At 39.0% G+C, this 22534-nt stretch overlaps 2 protein-coding genes across 5 annotated transcripts in view; one reads left to right on the top strand and one right to left on the bottom strand.

The window, feature by feature from the left end:
* The first annotated feature begins 3033 nt into the window (after positions 1 to 3033).
* On the top strand, positions 3034 to 12647 carry ptpn23b (protein tyrosine phosphatase, non-receptor type 23, b). The gene is made up of 20 exons (XM_079590628.1): positions 3034 to 3307; positions 4089 to 4163; positions 4257 to 4384; positions 4499 to 4575; positions 5897 to 5946; positions 6065 to 6196; positions 6302 to 6382; positions 6478 to 6603; positions 6914 to 6961; positions 7174 to 7230; positions 7309 to 7367; positions 7501 to 7580; positions 7667 to 7781; positions 7897 to 7962; positions 8148 to 8287; positions 8594 to 8899; positions 8999 to 9153; positions 9264 to 9415; positions 9520 to 9699; positions 10019 to 12647. The coding sequence occupies exons 1-20, from the start codon at positions 3224 to 3226 to the stop codon at positions 11565 to 11567; spliced, it is 3660 nt and encodes a 1219-aa protein (XP_079446754.1). The 5' UTR covers positions 3034 to 3223; the 3' UTR covers positions 11568 to 12647.
* A 971-nt stretch (positions 12648 to 13618) lies between these two features.
* Positions 13619 to 22534, bottom strand: part of cspg5b (chondroitin sulfate proteoglycan 5b) — a 43192-nt gene continuing 34276 nt past the window's right edge. For 2 of the 4 annotated variants that reach the window (XM_079591061.1, XM_079591060.1), the window contains 2 exons: positions 19222 to 19347; positions 13620 to 14412 (listed from right to left, as the gene is read on the bottom strand). In XM_079591061.1, coding sequence (XP_079447187.1) covers positions 14122 to 14412; positions 19222 to 19347 — 417 coding nt within the window. In that variant the 3' untranslated portion in view covers positions 13620 to 14121. Of the gene's footprint in view, positions 14413 to 19221; positions 19348 to 22534 lie in introns of all 4 variants that reach the window. The other 2 variants (XM_079591062.1, XM_079591063.1) reach the window with 2 other exon arrangements.

Consider the following 22534-nt stretch of genomic DNA (forward strand, 5'->3'; position numbering starts at 1 on the left):
TCACCATGGTTACGGTAGAGAGACTGCTGGCTGTCAGTCATTGGTTAGTCAGAGGCAGGACCCAGCTGGGCTTATGAGTGATGAGATATAAAATATTAACATCTTATTAATTATTGGCAAATGATTTCAGGTCATTAAAATAGATACACTTTTTTTTGGATGGTCACCGCAGAGAATCCGCGACTGAAAGCATCTGAATATTTTACATCGAATATCCCTTGATATTTCCGCTCGAGAAGTGGTCTTTTTGCTCATGTCAGTTGTATTAAAGGTCTGTCTGATTTTGAGAAGATTTCATGATTAAACGATTCGCTTTACAAATGGATGTCATTCTTTCCCTTTGATTGTCTCATTTCACACTAATTAAAAATGCAACCCAAAGTAGACTTACAAACATGAAAAGTGTAACCTAACAATCAAAATAAAATAACCTTGTCATCATAAAGTAGTGCTAATGGACTAGTCGTGTCTCACACACGGGAGATGTAAATTAGTCATCAATATTTCACATAGTTACACTCTAAAGTGACAGCATCTTTGTCTAGATTTGACTCTTTATAGATCTCTCTTTCGTTTTACTCACACTCAGATGCATCTCTCTCTGCTCTCGAAGCAGAAGTCATTGCCTCTTTGATTAAGAGTTTATTATGTTCCCATAATTCCTGGGTAAATGTCATGGCCGCCCCATGCAGGCAGATTAGCACTCCACCCCACAGAAGAGGGAGGAAAGGAGGTCTTGCGCTCAGGAAAGACTGTGGGATGTTAAACAATCAATACAGAGCGTCAGTGCTCTAGACACCTCTGGAGAAACAAGGACTTGAAGAGCGAGACATTGTTCTCCAAACACATCTTTTAGACGCATCATGTGTGCTGTGACCTTGCTGCAAGTTTCATTTTCAGTCGTCACTTCCATCGGGAAACTTTACTGCAGGCCACATAGCTGCAAATATTCCAGTTATTACCAAATAAACAAAATAAATTGCCTTAAGGTATAATCTCCTCTTGTTTATAGGCTAACAACTAAAGCTCCCATGAGGTTAAGTATATCTGCTATATAAACCATCTATCACACAAACCGAAATATATGCTGCACACACATATTCTTACACAGGTGACATTTCTCTGCTCTGAAAATAAGTATTTTACCAGCTGGAGGGGAAAAGACGCAGGACAAAAGACCTGAGCAACAAAGGCCCAAGACCAGCCATGTGTAAGAGAGCTATTAAGTATGCGTGCGTGTCAGAGAGAGAGAGAAAGCATGTGTGTGTGTGTGTGTGTGTGTGTGTGTGTGTGTGTGTGTGTGTGCGAGAGAGTGCATGTGTGTGTGTGTGTGTGTGTGTGTGTGTGTTTGTTTGAGAGAGTGAGTGAGTAAGCGAGAAAGAGAGTCATGATTCCCTGTGGTCTTTCACTGTGTACTGTGTGTATGTGTGTATGTATTTTGATATTTAGAGCTTGCCATATTCTTTCATCACCATCATTATCTGCTGTTTGAGTTTTTATCTATGGAAAAACCACAAACAGGCTTATGAGAAAACATTTTAGAGACCCACATACAGTTGACCTTTTAAATATTCTTACTAATATTTTTACGGTAACTATATTTTCTATACCCCGTATTTTGGAGAGTTAATCAACAGATCATAACTTATCTTACTCACAGACATTTTAAATGCTGAGGCTATTTGTTTTTCTTTCATTGCGAGAATGTTCTTATTAACTTATTAACTCTAAAAACACATTTCTTGTAAGCTCTCACTTTCTCAAAACCTTAAACACAAAACCAAATTTTCAAGCCACATTCAGAGAACCTCTGACTCTTCTGGCAAAATCAAACAAAAAACCATTTTATCTGTGCTCAAAATCAAACAATGCTTTCAGATCATACACACAGCGAGCCACAATTATAAACACTACAGATTATTTCGTTAGACACTGCGTAAAAAAAGGAGAACACTGAATCCAAAGCATGCAGTTACAGGAAAAAAAAAGTATATTGTAAAAAAGTAAACAAATGTTTTCAATTATGTAAAAAAGTATAGTAATGACAACGTACAGTATACTGTATCCACTGCAATCATAGTATTGTACTGAATATTATATAGTAGGCCTATCGAATGTCTGTATATTCAGCTCTTGCATACTGTGAAAATACAGTGACCCAACTGCAGAAGACAAAAAGGCAGTAAAAAAAAACTTTAAATGAAAAGCATGTTACAGTAAAGTATATTCAGAAGAGTTGTCAATGTCATCTCTGCAGGCAAAGGGAAAAACCCTAAAGCCAGATCCAGCATTGACAACATTCTTCACACCTTGTTCTTTCTCGTCCTCCTCCTCTTCCTCCTTGTTCACAACCTCTTACTCATACTCTTCCTCCTCTTACTCTATATTGTTTCCATCCATTATTAGTATCAACATTCAGTGCAACATTTTGAGTCAATCTTGAGTCAGAAAAAACTGTAATAAAGAACTATTTTTTTGGCTGATTATAATTCCTTATTCAAAACACTGCTGCCACCTAGTGCATACAAATCATGTGAATAGGTAAACACGAGAAAAAAAACTATAATAAATGTTAAGTTCAACATTTCTGAGACATAAAGCAATAGGTCTACGTCCATTCAACGTTAAAGATGGTTCAGAATAACATTAATGAACATTAATATGTCTTATAGCCAATTATCGTTTTCCTAAAATATAGTAGGCTATGTTATATTATGAAATATCACCTATTCTATGAAACATTACATATTTAAGATCAAGATTATTAAAAATTAGGTTAAAAATTAGGTTTAAAAAAACAAGTTTGAAATTTGATACCTTTTGTTTGTGTATAAAACAAAAGGAGCAATAGACTGAAGTACCGGTACTCAGAATATCATAAATCAAATCAGAATTTTTGTTATTATTTTGAGTATTTTTAATTCAGTACAAATAGTTATTAGTTAAGTGCAATCAACATATTTCCATAGACAGTATATAAAGCATATTTCGAGACGAACAAGGCTAATGTAAATCACTTATGCTATGCATGGTGACGTACTTCCGGTGACGTACTGTTTTGAAGACGAGTCAAAGGTTGGGGCGTCAGGCGGATCGGGGCGTCAAGTTTTCTGATCAAATCGACACATAATAATTAGCTTTGTCATTTTAGGTAATTAAAAACAAGTTGTACGAAACCGCTGAAAACTCGTGTTGAGTTAAAATAGTTCTTCGTGGAGTCGAAATGGAGGCCGTTCCCAGGATGCCGATGATTTGGCTGGAGCTGAAGGAAGCTGGAGAGTTTCAGTTCAGTCCCGCTGTCAGACAGGTGAGAATCCGCGTCCCATTAATCCAGCCTGTTAACGTTACACAACACGATCAGCTCCAGAGAGGATCATTCCTGTCATACACTAACGTTACCGTTTGAGCTCCGTAACATAAACTCAGTAAGGAATAGTTATTTGGCTGTCTTTTAGGGAAGTTTACATAAGTAAAGTTATTATGAGTAACGTAACAGGTATTTTTATTTATTTATTTAATTATTTTCACAAACGGTTAACGTTAACTGGATGGAAAGCGATGAAAACATATGATTACAATTAGGATAGTATTATTAAGAAAGTGTTTTGTTTAAAATATTTTGATAAGGATATAGACATGAACATATAGAAACGCCTTGAATATTGCGCAATATTCCAGCGTCAGATTTTTATGTTTAATATTTGCCTCTTGAAACATTATTTATATAAGTAACTTACTGCATAACACTCAGACTCAGATCTGTATCGTAATTTTATGCAGATCTGTATTTTTTAATGATTTCAAGGGCTATGTTATTCATGGATCCGTTTAACAGCAGTTATTAGGAAACTGATATTTTCACAGCCTTCATGCTTGTAAGCATGTCTTGTGTAACCTGGTCATTTGAAAATCAAATGATCTCCCTCGCTTTTGCTAGCCTTATTTTTACACATTTGCATTAAGCCAACAAAAGGACCTTGTCTGATCAAGATAGTTTCATACTGTGTATGACAGTAACATTGGTGTCAATTGCATTGGATCGCATTAGAAGACAAATAACAGTATTCTTTTCCCCTCTTTTGTCCCAGTACATTCAAATAAACTATGGTGAGAACCCTGAGAACTACACTGAGTCACTGAAGAGGCTGGAGCAACTTAGACAGGTGGGTTAGATCAATGGGATTGTGGGAAATGTAGTTGCACAGTTGTGTCTGTGGTTAACAAGCTTTAAAAAGGTTATTTAATCTTATTCTCAGAGTGCGGTAAACATCCCGAGGGATTTTGAGGGCTGCAGCACTCTTCGAAAGTACTGTGGTCAGCTGCACTATCTGCAGAGTCGTGTTCCCATGGCAGCTGGCCAGGAGGTTGCAGTGCCTGTGACTTGGTAAAATGATGCAGTCGGTGCTCACTTTGATATAAGACCATACTTGCTATGTCGATATGCAAGATGTGTGTTAGTCATCCCGTTTTAGCTTTCGTGCTTTCTTTCTGCTCTCAGGACGGACATCTTCTCAGGGAGGAATATCACACATGATGATATTAACTATGAGCAGGCTTGTGTCTTGTATAACCTGGGTGAGTTAAATGCAGCCAAAGCATCAGCACATACAGGTGCTGGTCATATAATTAGAATATCATCAAAAAGTTTATTTATTTCAAGAATTCAACTTAACGGGTGAATATATTATATAGACTCATTACATGCAAAGTGAGATATTTCAAGCCTTTATTTGTTATAATTTTGATGATTATGGCTTACAGCTTATGAAACCCACAAAATCCCAGAAAATTAGAATAGTACATGAAATCACACAGTAATTACACAGTAATACCATGGTCATTGAGCCAGGTTTTGGTTCTTTTGGCAGTGTGGGCAGGTGCAAATCCTGCTGGAAAATGAAGGAAGCATGAAGTGCTCTGAAAATGTCCTGGTAGACGGCTGCGTTGACTCTGGATTTAATAAAGCACAGTGGACCAAAGTCCTCTTTTCTGATGAGAGCAAATTTAGCATCTCATTTAGAAATCAAGGTCCCAGAGTCTGGAGGAAGAGAGGAGAGGCGCAGAATCCACGTTGCTTGAAGTCCAGTGTAAAGTTTCCACAGTCAGTGATGGTTTGGGGTGCCATGTCATCTGCTGGTGTTGGTCCACTGTGTTTTCTGAGGTCCAAGGTCATCGCAGCCGTCTACCAGGAAGTTTTAGAGCACTTCATGCTTCCTGCTGCTGACCAACTTTATGGAGATGCAGATTTCATTTTCCAACAGAACTTGGCACCTGCACACAGTGCCAAAGCTACCATTACCTGGTTTAAGGACCATGGTATCCCTGTTCTTAATTGGCCAGCACACTCGCCTGACCTTAACCTATAGAAAATATGGGATATTGTGAAGAGGAAGATGTGATAGGGCAGACCCAACAATGCAGAAGAGATGAAGGCCACTATCAGAGCAACCTGTGCTCTCATAACACCCGAGCAGTGCCACAGACTGACCGACTCCATGTCACGCCGCAGTGCTGCAGTAATTCAGGAAAAAGGAGCCGCAACTAAGTATTGAGTGCTGTACATGCTCATACTTTTCATCTTCATACTTGTCAGTTGGCCAGCATTTCTAAAAATCCTTTTTTTTTGTATTGGTCTTAAGTAATATTCTAATTTTCTGAGATTTTGAATTTGGGATTTTCCTTAGTTGTCAGTTATAATCATCAAAATTAAAAGAAATAAACATTTGTAATATATCAGTCTGTGTGTAATGAATTAATATAATATACAAGTTTCACTTTTTGAATGGATAAAAAATGGATGATATTTGAATTATATGACCAGCACCTGTATATGGATTACTGCAAATTTGTTTAGTTTAGTAATTCATCTATCAACAATCCCTCTAATGCATTTTAGGTGCATTGCACTCGCTGCTGGGAGCTGTGGATAACCGCCTGTCTGAGGAGGTGGACATGCTCTCTTACATATATTTGCTATTAAGAAATCTTAAGAAAAATGAAACGATTCACTGAAATGTCTAACCTTTTGCTCCTTGTGTGTACATGCGTGTGTTGGCGTGTTAAGGGGATGAAAGTGTCCTGTACGCATTTCCAGTGTTCTGCCGGGGCTTTCACTTACCTCAGAGACCACTACAATCACAGCTACAGCTCTGACATGAGCGGCCAGGCACTTTCAATCAAAATCAGCCTCATGCTGGTAAACACAGTCTATCACACAAATGCTACTTTTATTACCTGGGAAAATCCACTTTAATCTGACAACCTCTCGTCTCTTCTTCTGTTTCTGCCGTTCTTTTTGAAGGCACAGGCTCAAGAGTGTCTCTTGGAGAAAACTCTACTAGACAACAGAAAGAGTAATTTAATAGCAAAGATCTGTGCTCGGGTATGAAGTTCTGTACATGTGCTTATCTGTCAACATCACAGCAGGTTTTTGATTCACAGAGCGTTTGCCACTTTAACACTGATGTCTGATTGCAGGTGTGTGAGTATTATAAGGATTGCCTGAGGCTGCTGGATAATTCAGAATGTGTGCCAGGACGGATTCAGAAAGAGTGGGGGAAACTCATCAGCATGAAGATCAGCTACTTCAGTGCCATCACACACGTGAGACCGTCACACTCACCATGCGGTTTATATTAAAGGGATAGTTCTGTGGAAAAATTCTGTCATCATTTACTCACCCTCAAGTTGTCCCAAACCTGCTGAACACAAAAGAAGATATTTTGAGGAACATGGGTAACCAAACAGTTCATGGATCCCATTGACTTCCATAGTATGGAAAGGAATACTAAGTCAATGGGGTACATCAACTGTTTGGTTACTGACATTCTTCAAAATATCATATTTTGTGTTCAGACAAATATCAAACTTGTTGGTTATTTTCACAAACCATGCCTTATTTTATTTTCATTAGTTACACATGGGGAAGCAGTCAGAGGAACAGCAGAAATACGGAGAAGCAGTAAGTATGTGCTTGTGTGCTTTAGTTTTTAGCAAAGCATAATTTTTGAATTGAATGTGCTATTATTTTACTATTATATATCATTATGAATATTTTTATTTATGTTTTGCTGGCTGATATTTGACATTACTTGGTGTGCCTGAGTATCACTGCACAATATGGGCATAATATCCTCTGATGACAGTAAGAGGTCGCCTGCTGTTTCTCCACAGGTCGCATACTTTCAGTACTCTATCGACAAACTTAATGAGGCAATTAAGCAGAGCAAGGTAAAGATTCTCAAACACCCGCACACAACCCACCTTCTCATTTAGCACTTTTACATGTGTACTCATCAACCTTTTCAGGGTCAACCAGAACTTGTACAGGAAGCTTTGAAATTCACCATGGATGTGATCGGTGGAAAGTAAGATCTTAAATTTATTTATAATACCCAAATCACATCCTGAGTCTTAAAAGTTTTCAGTGTATGCTGTGATGTTTAATCTTTCCAAAAGTCTTTCCAAAATGTCATTTTCCTATTTTTTGGTCTGTTTCAGATATAACTCCGCTAAAAAGGACAATGACTTCATTTACCACGAGTCTGTGCCTGGTCTGGACGCATTGGTGGGAGTAAAAGGTATACAAACAGCTCTCATATCTCTTAAAGTTATCTTAGAGAGCTTATCTTAGAGTTTGCATGTATTTGTGACATCTGCTACACAGGTGCATCGTTGGTGAAACCCCTACCTGTGAGCTTAACTGATCAAAGTGTCACTGGGCCTGACCTCTTCTCTAAACTTGTTCCCATGGCAACTCATGAGGCATCATCCCTTTACAGGTCAGCTGGTACATTGGTAACATGATTCACTGATGTGTTACTTTAAAAGTGTATGTAGAAAGTTTCTGTTCTTAACCATTATCTCTCTCTCTTTCTCTCTCTCTGTCTCTCTCAGTGAGGAGAAGGCAAAGTTATTCAGGGACATTGTGGCTAAAATAGAGGACAAAAACCAAATCCTTGAGTAAGTTACTCATAAAAAACAAATATTGACCTAAAAATATTTATCCAGGTTTCCAGGAACGATGAGCAAATAATGACAGAATTTCCATTTTTTGGGGGGAACTAACCCTTTAAAAGTGAATTTACTCTGCGTGTCTATAGGCTTGTACAGTAGCTGAATTTTTTTCCTCTTCTCATTTTATGCAGAAAATTTATGGAGTCTCTAAGCAGTGACGCGGTGTATAAAATTGACATGTTTAAATCTCTGCCTGATGTTGTATTGGAAAAATGTGCATTTCTCAGTGTACGACCAGACACTGTTAAAAACCTCGTCCAGGCCATGCAAGGTGAGACTATACACATAGACAAACAAAAACTTGTTTTTGTCAAAATGATGACAAAAAATGTGATAATTAAATGTGCAGTCTGCCATTTTACTGTATGTTAAGTTTTTTTTATAAGTCATTTCAATATTAAAACAAGTATTCTATGATCTGTAGTTCACAGGGATTCCATGATCTGTGAAATGTTATGTCTATGATATTTCTGACTAATTAGCAATACTATTATAATTAAATTTATTATTTACTATTATTGTTTGATTTTTTTTTAATGCTTTTTATGACATTCAATCATGTGTGTGTGTGTTGCAGCACTATCTAGTGTTTACACTGATGTGGGTTCATCTCTGGATGAGGTCCGTAGTGCCCTTGAGGAAGATGAGGCCGGAGAGAAGAGTTTAATGGAGGTTGTGGGGCAGAAGGGATTGCCGGACAGGTCTGCAGTCTTGCAGGAGATTCAGAAAGAGTTGAAGAAATATGAAGCTGTTCATCAGACAGCCAGCAACACCAACACCGAGCTCCACAGAGCCATGAACCAGCACATACCAAACCTACGCCTGTTACAGGGGTCTGTTGAGGAACTCAGAAAGAGCCTGCCCCAGCCACAACTCAGTCAAGGTAAAAGTGTTTTTTACAGATGTACATTGAAAGACAGAAGTTATCTGTTGTGAGTTCATTCATTACCCCTAAAAATGTAATGATCTCTTTTCTTTGTAGACGAAACATCATCCTTGCAAAAATTGAAGGCTATTCTTGGCAAAGTTGATGAAATGCGAAAGCAGAGGATCTCATTGGAGAGTCAGCTCCGTGACCTTATTCATAAAGATGACATCACTGGAGTCCTGGTAACCACCGATCGTGCTGAGTTCAAGGTTAATGACCAACTGAAACTGTACTGCCTTTTCTTTATCGCTTTGTGCTGTTGATTCATATTGAACGAATGACCAGTCAAAAATGTCTTTCCCTCTTTCCTCTCTTTCAGACATTGTTTGCGGAGCAGTTGAAGAAATATGATCAGCTGAAGGGATATATAGAACAGAACTTAATTGCTCAGGATAACATACTGAAAGCCCTGACAGAAGCAAATGTGCAGTACGCCCCTGTCCGCAAGACGCTCATTCTCACAGAGCAACAGTATGCTTTTGTCTGTGTATTTTAATAGTAAAAAATCTCAGATTTCAAGTGTTAGTATCTGTTTCAGTGACATTTTATGTAATCCTCTAATTTTTGTCCTGAAGATGGAATGGCACTGTGCAAGCCCTGATTGCCTCATTTGAGGCTTATGAGGACTTGATGAAGAAGGCAGAGGAGGGCAGAGACTTCTACCAGGATCTGGACAAGAAGACATCTGGCTTGTTGGACAAAACGAAGTCCTGTTGCCAAACCAGAGAGAAGGAGCGAGTTGCCTTGCTGGAAAAGTAAGTTGTCTCAAGTAGAAGGGTATAATATTGTGTGTATATTTTTTTTACATTTCTGTACACTGTTTGAAAAGACGGTCACCTGGATGTACAGGATCAAGTACCTTGACTTACAGTAGACACAATTCAGATTTCAGTTTGTGGTTTACATTTTTAGATTGTGGGATGCCTATGTTTAGATCTGAAACATATTTATCATCAGTGTGAATTATGAACCAGTAGACCACTGTAACGTAATGCTAAAGGTATTCCTTTTCAAATGTCTGTTCTTCAACAATGTATCTCATTCCATGCTTATCTGACATACTACTTTCTTCAGGGAGATTGAAAAAGGGCCTCCTAGACCAGCTGCCCGAAAACCTGTGGTCGGCCAGAAAGTTGTTGGTTCTAGAACCGGCCCTTCCAGTCTTGAATCTGTAGGTCCTTCTGTTGCCTCTTTTGAAGATCTCCCACAAGAACTACAAAGCTTCCCTCCAAATCTGAATTTGCCCAGAGGTTCAGTACTTCCCAATCCTGTTCCACATGGTGGAACCCCTCTTAGCTGGCCACAAGGGGAAAGCCCATTTCCCCCAACTCGGTTTCCAAACCCCCGATTTCCAACTACAGATCCAAATCAACAGTTGTCCCACAATCTCCCACAAAATCAGGCACCTTATGGCCAGCCCTTTGCTCCCATGCAAATCCCTGGGCTCCCACCACAGCAGTTCCAGGCAAGATCAGCTGGATACATCACACATGTCCATCCTCAGGTTAATCAATCGAACACCGCACAGTTGCCTTCTCAGGGGTACAATCCAGCTCCCTGGCAGCAAGCTCCTGTTACAGGAGGTTATTCTGTGCCTCCACAAATGGGACAGATTCCCCAAAATTCCATTAGGCCTGGTTTACCCGGACAACCACAAGTATCCTTGCCAAATTCTTTTGGACAGCACATGCCAACTGCCATGACTCAGTCTTCCTCTGGCCAGCAGATCATACAGGGAACACAGTGCCAAAGCTTTACCAACCAGCCTAGACAAAGCATCCCCTCAACCGCACCAAGAAGTGCATTTCCTGGGCAAATCCTTCCCCCCTTCCTACCTGGACAGGTCCAACCTCCCATGCTAGGCCAAACACAGCAACACTCTGGTTACCGCCCCGCATTAGTTCCCCACATCCAACCCCAGCAAGGCCAACAGACAGTGTCCCATCCTCAGGGAGCCCTCATTCCAGGGCAAGCTCAAACTCAGCCTCAGTGCAGTCTTTCCAATCAGTTCCATCCTGGACAACTTCCACAAAACATGGCTCAGCCTTATATGGGGTATGCCGCCACATCTTTTCCATCTTTGCAACCTAGGCAAATCCCTGCACCCCAACAAGTACATCCAGGCACTCAAATCTTTCCACAGGCACCCTTGAGCCAAAATCCCCAAATTCCTTATGGTGCTCATCCACTTAATCAGCCCCAAATGCCACCACAAAGTAATATGTATTCATTTGCACCAACACACATGGGCCAACAACCTATGGGACAACAGACCATTCCACCCCAATTCAATACCATGTTTAATGGCCCAGGGGGGCAACCCATGTACACTCCTGGTCAAAGCCAAATACTTGGCCCTCAAAATGTGGCTCATCATCCGTCATCAGGACAAGCAGCTGCCCCAATGATGGACAATCCAGTTCCACTATCACTTGCCAACACCCTCATTCCTATACCATCACCTGTTCAGGTTTCATCCCAGAACCAGATTTCCACTCCTAGACCAGGTGTGCCATCCTCTTCCACATCAAGTGCTGCTCCAACTGATGAGGTGAGGTCCGACTCCACTACTGCTCTGAATTTTATCCAGAACAAGGTGAATAATCTCAGCATTGAGTCCTAAATTGATTGCGGATTGGATAAGTTATCAAACTCAATCATAAAAGCAGTCTCTTGCTGTGTCCTATACCAGCAACTGTACATAAGCCGTCAATGATAGTCAGGATACCACACAGCGCACAATCAAATATGACGGGGGTGTCAACAGGGGGGTGCTGAAAAAAAAATATTTTTGGTGATTTGGATTCTTTGTAGTCACAACACAAGTTCTAATGCCTGAACACACACTAGCACTTGTCTTTTCTACATGTAGTACTAACACAGGATTGCACTGTACTCTCTGAATCAGTAAATACAAACTAACTTACCAAATGTGCTACAAGAAAAAAGGAAACTGCTTTTGCTCTGTAATTCTATGCAATTCTCTAATATCATGTCAAGTATCACTCTTTGTATTTCTATTCATAAATAGCACTTTAGTCTGCACTCTGAGAGTGATGACAACGATGATGAGGAGGATATTGTGTTTTTCTTTTCTTTTTTTAATACCAAAACTATTCTAGTTCTTATAGTTTTGTGATAAGTTGTTAACACTGCTTTCTTTTAACTGTATTAGACCGTAAGAAAACCATAACATTTTCATTTTATAAAAAGGGAAATGCTTTTTGAAATGACTTGTACCATTGTTTAACGTGGAGATGTTGCTTCTGTATAAAATTCAACATTAAACTAGCTTACTTGGAAAATGTGTTTACATGTCTACCTTTATAGAAAATGAGCAGCTCTACGCACCTGGACTTGTGCAGTTGTTCTCTTCCTTGTAGACAACTTCAAGCTGGCTCAAATGTGAACAATCTTCAGGTCTTTCCCCATTGCAGTGGCATCCAGACCAATGCTTTGAAATTGTTCCCTATGTCCACTGTCCAGTGTTGTTTTAGGGTCCTTATAGCTTAAGACTATAGAAGATTGACCTTTCACTATGCGTCCTCCACCCATCACTCCACTCCACACCCCACTTTACGTACTAAGACCATTCTTAGAAGTTTTGCAGTATGCGTTCCTGATTAATACAGTATACAAAACAAAACCTATAGATTGTGATGGATAATACAATAAACAAACTATTATGTGCTAATGCACCATTGTTGAAGGGTATTGTTGAATGCACCACTGCCTTAATATGGCCATATGATGGCACTGTCTGGTCATGTAGGATTGTCTAAAGAGCTTGTTGGTTCCCTCTTCACGGGTTACTGGAGCTGTCTAGATTAAATCAATACGCTTCATTTGCTTCAGGCACAAAAAACCACAGAGTTACTACACGCACATCCTGCAGTAAATTCCTATAAATAATCAAACAGGGATGCTCAAATTGAGTCAGATCTTTAGATTAATCAAGTCCATAAACATTTGCATCTTTTTTCATTTAAACTATACTCATAAACAGGTCAGAGAAAGGCTTAGGATAAGAGGTCGCAAAATTCACTCTATGCTTAATGGGACGTGACTGGAATCTAGTATTGAACACAGTATTGATGTCTCTCATTGCATGTAAACATGAAAATTGCAAATACAAGACATGCACGCAGTGTGTTTGTAGCTAGTCAGGAATGGTTTTGTCTTAGCGAGCTCAAGAGCCCTTTACTCTTCTAAAATACCCAGTCTTTTATTTCAGCAGTCTGTGCACGCCGGCCCTCGCTTTTGACTTGCTTTGATGGAGTGAGTGCTGGGAGAGGAACTGACCCAGTTTTTTCTCAAAAGATGGTTTTGGCTTGAGCAGAATAGCACAATCTTAGCATTGATGTTTTGTAGAGGACTTGGTTAGAGAACATGTTATTAGTTTAGATTATCAGCGTACATCAGTCAGTCCTCTCATAAACATCGCATGCAGAAGACAACTTTTGGACAAATATTGATACACACTGTATCAATTTATGTATAAGTTATAACCGGTCCAGATTTGTAATATTAATAAAATTAAAAATATATATATAGATTTTTTTAAATTAAAATTTGAATTTTTGCTAAATAAAATTAGAAGAAAAAATAAACCTTTCTACAGATGATGAAATTATTATATCACATTCTTGTCCAAAGAACCAAAAATAAACAATGTAAAATTAACCAATTCTAAAATTCTTTATTCTCAGTGAAAGTATTAATCTAACATTAAAAACACAAAAAGCACCTTGTTAATAATAATAGTTATCAATTTGTTTGTATACCCTGAATGTTTACAGGTTACAAATGTGTATGCATGTGTGTGAATATAAATGTGCTGTTTGACAAAATACAACATAAAACATGGCACCATAACACATCTGAAAACCACTTTTGTATCTGTAATACCAAATTAACAGTTTTTCAACTTATTTTCCCTTTATATTCCTGTTGCACAACAACACTGCTACTTTGTCTCGCCATTTCTATTAACCTTCATGGTGGTGCTGTGCTGTTTCGTTTCATATTCATATATTGTTTCATGTCCGAATTAATGTCTTGTTCATCCAAAACACTCACTTGTTAACAATCAATGTCTCATAATTTGTACCGGTCAAGACATATTTCTTTTGTTCAAGTCGTCGTACATCAGACAGTGTCGAAGGCTTCCACTCGTATTAAGGTGTGTAGGGCGTGCCCAGGTGAGGGCTGGACGACCCGGAGAGCACTCCCGGTAAGGAGCGCGTGCTAATGGGGCTGTAGCCGGGTTCGGAGCTTCGTCTGGAGCAGAGCTGGGACAGAGGCCTCCCCTGTGCGGATCTGCCCAGAGGCTGGCGCAGGCCGGGGGACTTTTTAGGGGATTTAGGGAGCTTGTAGAGGAAGACGTTGTAGTGAAGCGGGGGGGTTGTTTCAGGGAGCATTTTCACCTCTTTGGGGAGGAGCAACTCTAAGTCGATGGTCACACCACCCTGGACACGTACACACACACAAAGTACACACAAGCATAACAACACAAACATAGGAATCACACAACACACAGATGGACACAAACATATGATACAAAAACAAAGAAAAAAGCAAGAAAGTATAAAGAATTGAACAAAAATAAAGCACATAAATTGTTGATAACAACTCTACTCGTGGGTAAAAAAAGGAACCTACTAAGTCATTGTTTTAAGAACATTAGTTTAAGCTGAGTGATTTCAGTGTTGACAACAGCCTGGCACAAAATATATGAGGTGGGCATGACTCAGGAGCAAGTAATCAGCTTGCAGGAATTGATCTCAGATTACCAAGCCTATGCAAGTTGAAGTAAACAAAGGATTTTGTAACACTTTATTTTGTGGCTCATTTTCAACTTTCAAATTTACTAGACTGATGGCCTACTTGTTTCTATCTAGCCTGCTCTTCTTCGCTATGCAGACATCCGGCATTAATCACCAAATGAAATCAAATGTTTAACTGCTTTATCAGGAATTCAATTGTTCAACAGATTAGATTTAAGAGCTCAGCTTCGGCACTAATCCTAACTCTAACTCTCATGGGAAGGACGTTTTTCTAAGTTTGTCACATTCACATAACAGATGGGAAACTTTGGTATTAGCTTAAAGTGCACCTATTATGCTTTTTTTGAATCACAACACAACAGACTTGGCCTTCTGACCAATCAGAGCAGAGTAGGCTTTCCGTTTAGAGAGACCGAATCTTCAAACTGTTTCAGACTCATTGAGAAATGAGTTGATATGCAATGCATGTTATGAGAAAATGTAAATATTTTTTGACATTGGATTCATGTAAAACTATTGTAGGAGACCTCAAAAACAAAATGAGGAACCTTTAAAATAGCATAATGGGGGCACTTTAATGTTGGTTTTTGCATTAGAAAGAATAGACAGAATTCTGATGATAATTTGATCTATCTTTGTGACTCTCTACACACGCACACACACACTTTATACTGCTATATAACTATCTATAACTGTTTTCAACATTGGTAATAATAGGAAATGATCTTAGAATGATTTCTGAAGGATCATGTGACGCTGAAGACTGGAGTAATATTGCTAAAAATTCAGCTTTGCATCACAGGAATAGATTGCGTTTCAAAATATATTACAACAGTATGTTTGATTTGTAGTGTGTGTGTGTGTGTGCGTGCGTGTACGTGTAGAAGTATCTGCACTTATTCACCAAAGCTGCATTTATTTGATTAAAACAATACAGTAATAACAGCAATATTGAAAACTCAATTTAAAACAGTTTTCTCAATATTTAAAAAAAAAAGAAATTAATTTATTCCTGTGATGGCAACGCTTAATATTTATCAGCCATTAATTCAGTCTTCAGTGTCACATGATCCTTCAGAATTCATTCTAATAATGATTTGAATTATTTGAAATAGTTTTTCATAATTTAAACGTCTTTGTCACTATTTATCAATTTAATGCATCCTTGTTGAATAAAAGTATTAATTTCAATTAATCTTACAGACCCAAAATTTTAGAACGATACTAAATATTTATTTTGTATAAGTAAAATATAAAACAGATTTGTTAATGGTTCATAAGCAATTTAGTTTGTCATTTACATTTATAAACATTCATGATGTGTGGATTTGTAGCCATTTTGCTAATTTCCTTTGCCAACTCGCAACCAGATTGGACAGCAAATGACAAATGTCATGAATATTATTCATGTTTTTTCCAAACCCAATATGTAAAGTCAACCTATAGTCTTCCAATAGAGCGTTGTTATGAGGGTGAAATGTCCAGTATGGTTAGCAGCAGAACCTAATGAATGCTATAGCCATGCAGGAGCGAAGCAAAAGAGTGAGGAGGAGCAGTGAAACTGAAGGAGTCAAAATGGGAGCAGTGGAGTTTAGGAATAAACTGGCACTCAATTGTATTGGTAAAATGTTTTATTCCAAACAAAGTTACTTTATTTATTTTCATTTGTTTTATCTCAATAAAAAAAATTATAATACAAAAAACAATTTCCAACACATCATAATTAGTAATCAATTAGTTTCAAGACACAATGAGCTTTAAAACGGTATGATACCGCATATAAATACCAATCCAAGCAGTATTTCGAAATGTATATTCAGACATACACTGAATAAGTCAACAAACATCTACAAATCTCAGAAATATATTTTTCAATTGTCTAAATAGCTATGTTATTTCCCACAGACGTTTTCTTTCGCATGAAAGAACACAAATGCATGCTGACTTGAGTAAGGCAGGACAGACAGGAGTTCATAAGGTGAAGGTGTCACAGCGGTGAGGACTAAAGGCAGGGGCGTCAATTGGGTATGGCAGGGTATGGCGTCTGCCATGCCATGGCTTCCTGGTCAGGTCAACGTAATATTTTTATTGAAGGATTAATGGAGTTATATTACTAAGGCTACGGGTGACATTTAATTTGTAATTGTAAAAAAAAAAAAAAAAAATTAAATTAAAGCGATCTGGTTGTTATATTTGTGTCACATGAGTTCAAAGGCGCAGCAAATGTGTCTATTTACAACGTGATTTTGTAGCGTTTGAGTATTGTAGCCAATCACAGGCATTTCTGTTGAAAATAATGTCCAATCAGAGGAATTACCGGGAGAATCCGCTCAGTATCGCTCAAATACCTGAATGAGTTTGTTTAGTGCAAGTTTACTTAGTTTTACGTGCGCACAAATCCTCTCATTATAACAAACATAGCGGACATGATGTAAATAAAAGATTCATTGTGAAGTTTAGTCAGATTTATTGTTTAAAATGGGAGTTTCCGCACTCAATGAGTTTTGAACTGAACTGACTGACAGCTTCAGTGATTGTAAATGAAGTGCTCTTAACTCGCTGCATGACTGTTTAATTTCAATTTCAATTTCAAGAAAAGTTTATGTTTTTTTTAGGCTTTGTGACCTTTCCTACAAATATATACTTCACACTTCAGAACAAAAAGTGACAAAATGTTAGGGAGTGGAAATGGCTAATGAGCAAATAGGCTAAGTGCTCCTCTGCCGCCATTGTTTGTATTTCAACAAGTGTTAGTTTTCCTACATCGTGAAATTTTTAGTTTTAAAATTTCGGACAATCTTTGAAGGATGAACAAAAAATATTTTTGATCACATTAAAAATAACATTTAAATTGGAAAATATTTAGACCTTTGAAGCTTTAAGTGCTGAAAAAAGTTGAGTGAAGAACTTAATTCTTATAACAGTGGTCTATAATTGTCTATAACGCTGGGTTATGATCAAAGCTATATGTGATTCATCAACACACACAGTTCACGAGTTCACACTTACATACAATTAAAGGGAGTAAAGTTGAATGCGTATTTGGCGTGCTGTCCGGGGGGAGGGCTCCGAGCTCGGAGTTCAGCCCGAACCCAGAGTACTCCCCCCCGGTATGTAAATGGTTAGGACTAGAAGTGTGGAGAAGTGGTGGTGGAGGGATTCTGCTAAACTGTCAATGGATTGAGGTGAGACTGCTGAATCTATATATGCACCTCTTATCATTAATTGCTGAGTGCTCTCCACTCGTGTTAATTATCTGAACGTGCTCCTCCCAAACTTTGTTAATAAAATAGAATTTGTCATCATGTCGAGGAAGCAAGATTTTGAGACGTCATCAAAGTTCGCCATACCTTGACGTGGATTGACGCCACTGACTGGTCAAAGGTTGAAATCCTGGCGGCCAAACCTTTGCATTGTGGGGTGAAGTGTTTCATAGCATAGGGTGACTTAGCGTGACATACGTAGCATAACAAAGCTTGACATACAGTAACATGATGCAGCGTGACAGCAAGCAAGTACAAAGTGAATGTGGCAACGCCAACGTGCTGGTAGGGTACTCTGGCAATAGGAACTTCACTGCGCACAAAAATAAGTTAGCATGCTAGTTCAGTGCTTCGTTTGTAGCGGTGTCCCAATAAAGAGGCTGCATCATTTGAAGGCTAAATGCGTGTCAATGGTGCGACAAAGGCTGTCCCAGTTCGAAGTTGCTTTTCGAATGCGGCCTACAAATGCTTAGTTTTCCCGGGCCGCAAAGGGTAGAATAGTGGATCTTTCACAGCCCAGCCTATCCCAAGATTCATTGCGTGCAAGTGACGACAGGATTTTTGTCGGATTACACTGTTAGTTTGTAAGTATTGGGTTCAAACTTACTTGAATATCTAACCATACAAATGTAAAATGTTTTTTAAGTGGTTCAAATGTTGACATATCTTACCAAGATGCCATTTTACCGATAAATAATAGTCTTTATTATGTACATAAATGGACCATGGTGAACTAATTTAAACAGGCTGTGAACTCTGTTTTGTTGCCAGACAGCTGAATATAACTTTCCAAAAAGTCCAATACAAACGTTAAAGCCGCTCGTCAATGCCAGCTGTCACAGTTGCTAGGCGACAAGAGCAATCAACTGTAGGCTAGACCGTCCCATTTAACAATGTTCGAAGGATGCAGCCTATGAAATGGGATACAGCGTGTGTGTTTTGAAGCTCACAAGAGTGCCATGTCAATGCTTAGTCCACTAATTAAGAGTTCGTTTTTTTGTTTGTTTGTTTTTAACACCATGCCAACTTTTGTGGCTATTTTCATGACGAGAACATTTTATGGTAAAACTATATCTGTTACAATTGATTTGTTTCCACTAATTAGAGAATTTTAGTAATTCCACGGGGCCGAGTGGTGTCAAATGTGTGTCTCGTTACAGTCACAGCGCCAGCCTGTGGCAATAGGATGTTCCTACACGTTGTTCATGTTGTTCTGCAGTGAGTTTACCTCCTCTGCATTGTCTTCTGTGGCGGCCTTGTCGTTTTCGAGTTTTGCCGTGAGTGAATTCTGGTTGTTCAAAGACTCGTCCTCTTTAGGGGGACATTTGCATGGCTCTTCTTTGCAAGTGTCATCCTGTGGAGCAACACACACACAAGATTACTACAAGAAAAAGAAAGTAACAAAATGCGACACGCTATACCCTTTTACACCTAGCATTAACATCTCAAATGTTTTTTTCGGTGACCACTTCCAATACAATGACACAATCCTATAAGTCATATGGACTTATTATTTTTATGACACTTCTGTGGTGCTTTTTTTGGAGCTTGGTAGCCCCTAATGACAGTGTATGGGAAAAAACTGTGTGAACACACAAAAAGAGATTTGGAATGGCTGGCATGAAGCAGAGATTTATTCTCCTTGGCATTTAGCACTCCCCAATGTTATGTTGGGTTCTTTTATGCATTGTACAGCACTTTGGTCAACCTCAGTTCGTGTTTAAATGTGCTCTATAAAAAAAACATTGATTGATTAAAAATTAGGTATGGGTGAACTATTCCTTAAATTTCTTTCTAGCTGGTTTAAACCCCTAGTTTTAGTGCAATTATGTGTTAAGCAAGTATGTGGCTGCATCCAAAATCACATACTTCCACTATGCAGTAGGCGAAAAACGGTATGTGACCAGAGTAGTATGTCCGAATAGTACTCGTAAAAGAGTAGGTAAACAGTACCAGGACTTACTATTTAAGGCAAGATTTGAGGCATTCAATAGACACTTTTCAGTCACATGAGGCCATGAGGGAGGATATATAAATCAAGCGTAGCGTCAGTTCTGGCAGGTCACATTAGTCAAGCTGGCATCAGCTGACTCTCAGCTGATCCATGTCTACCTATAGGAATATGACGCCTATCACCGTATACATATATAAGCTCCTTCAGTATTATCAGCAGTTATCGCGTTTCTCAGGAGCGAATTACCCTCCTCCATCCGCACCTCCTCCTCTCGCCCAGTCAGGATTTGATATTCTGATTCCCCTTGAATCTTGAAATAATGATATCTGCAAAACATTCATGTTGGATCTGTTCTGTTTACCCCAAGGTAAAGGCTAGGCTGCATGGATGCGCAGGGAGTTTTCGCCCAGAACGTAAACATACCGCCAATCCAAACTGTATGCTAATTGTATTTGACAATAGTGGTCCAGACAGAAATGACAGTGAAGCGTTGCAACTGATGCTGGTAGGTCACATGATTATGACAAAATGGCAATATATCCAAATTTCACTCATACTACGCACATTCATTTTATTCAGAACATTGTTTTGTCCATTTTTACTTATTCAAAATAAGTACCCACTCAAGAGAATACGCAATTTTGGACGCAGCCTGTGACTCTTTCAATTGTCCAAACAGTAAAAAAAAAAAAAAGTAAAATAAATGATGACGTAAAAAGTATGACAATAACAACAACTAATAATTTAAATGTTCATTTTCAATATACTTTATTTCATAGTAATAATTAAGTCAATTAAAGTGCCCCTATTATGGTTTTTCGAATATTCCTTTCATGCAGTGTAATATAGCTGTTTGTGGATGTAAATGCTCTGCAAAGTAGTAAAGTTGAAAGTGCACCATCAAATTTTCACCATAAGTTGTTTCCAAAAAGAAAGAATCGATTCTGAGCCGCCTTAATGAGTCGTCTGTGATTCGAATCCCACTGTATGATGGTTCAATGTCACTAGAAAAGACATTTGAATAATGCCCATCTATGTTGTACGTTGTCCGCCCGCAAACAACTTGACCAGCCCACAACACGTCCTTTTACTGACGACTGCGTCTCAAATCTCAGAGTTCAAAGCGGGATTTACAAAACACTTGCTCTTGAAAGATCCCAGTTTATTTGGACCAGCTCCTCAGAATCACAAACTATAAGTTTGATCAATCATTGATGAATATATTTTCTAACGTGCACCATTATTGATACAGTTCCCGCATGTGCACTGCAATAACTTTGAAATATACCGATCGGTTTGTTAATGCTGATGGTGAGGAATTAGTCGAAACATCTCATAATGTGCCTCAAACTGAATAGTGTATCACTGAGAAACTTCCTGCTCAAGTCGTCCTTGCGATAGAGGTTCGGGTTTAATAACTCTTCCAAGATTTCATCATCGGACTCGCACTCGGATTGATATGGTAGCATCAACGTCATTGTAACTGTCTATACAGTATGTACAATCGGTGAGCTTCAGGAAGCTTTTGGATGGCGCTTAAAGCAGGGCTATGCAGTTTCGGGAATTTCTTCGCTGTATTCACGCTTTTTGCTCGCAGGTTTCTCTATAGAGCTCCCCTTACAGCTTTGATATAGATATTTGACAACACTGTCAAAAAACTTATTGGTGACTCTCAGATACCAGAGGCTAGTAGATCAACGACATAAAGCAGACGGGACATTCTTTACAACGTCCGGGTTCGAACAGCTTGAGGAAGCGCAATAATGACAGAATTTTAGCAATTTTTTTGCCGTAAAGCAATTCGTTACATCGCGAGACCTGATATCATGCGATACTTCCTGACGGCCCAAAGTTGCAAGGGTGGTTTTTCCGCTCACAGGTGATAGTGTGAGACGAACACCATTCAAAAAAGTAACATAACCATTCCAATGACTCCGAAGCTGTTCAGTTAAGGTAAAAAACCTGCATAGTTCAACTTTAAGTTTAGTTATAGTAATGGGCGTTTAGCTCCCGAAATGTAAGCGGTAGACCAATCACAACAGACTGGGCCATCTGGCCAATCAGAGCAGAGCAGGCTCGAGAGAGGAGGGATTTAGAGAGACTGATTGTTCGACATCCAGTCGTCTGAGAATCATTGAAAAATGTGGTGATGTGCAATATTGAGAAAATGAAAGTGTTTTTTGACCTTTGATGCATGTAAACCTTAGCCTACTTCCTACTTCCGCTAATTTCATTTCGCTCCTGTAGTTAGTCTGAGATAGCAGCCTATGTTTCAGTTTTCCACCGGCCTTCGGACGGCCGGGCCAATCAACGAACAGAGGGCGGGCTGAGAGCCGTGACGTAGACGCTAAGCGCCGAGTTTTACATTGTAGGTTAGAGAAATCGAAAACCGAAACGAGACACGGGATGCAATTCACTCTGTTATGGAGAACCAGTGCCGCCGCTCCCACCACGCGCTGTGCGTAGGGAACCAAGAGCTGAGGGGGCACCAAAAAAATAGCGTTCCGGGAGTCTCCCGCATATTGATAGCGGCTCACTGATGCCCACGAATTAATTAAAATCTCCGGAATCTAGAGCGAGCGCGCCC

The sequence above is a fragment of the Phoxinus phoxinus genome (genome assembly GCF_949152265.1).
Source record: "Phoxinus phoxinus genome assembly, chromosome: 19".
NCBI lineage: Eukaryota > Metazoa > Chordata > Actinopteri > Cypriniformes > Leuciscidae > Phoxinus > Phoxinus phoxinus.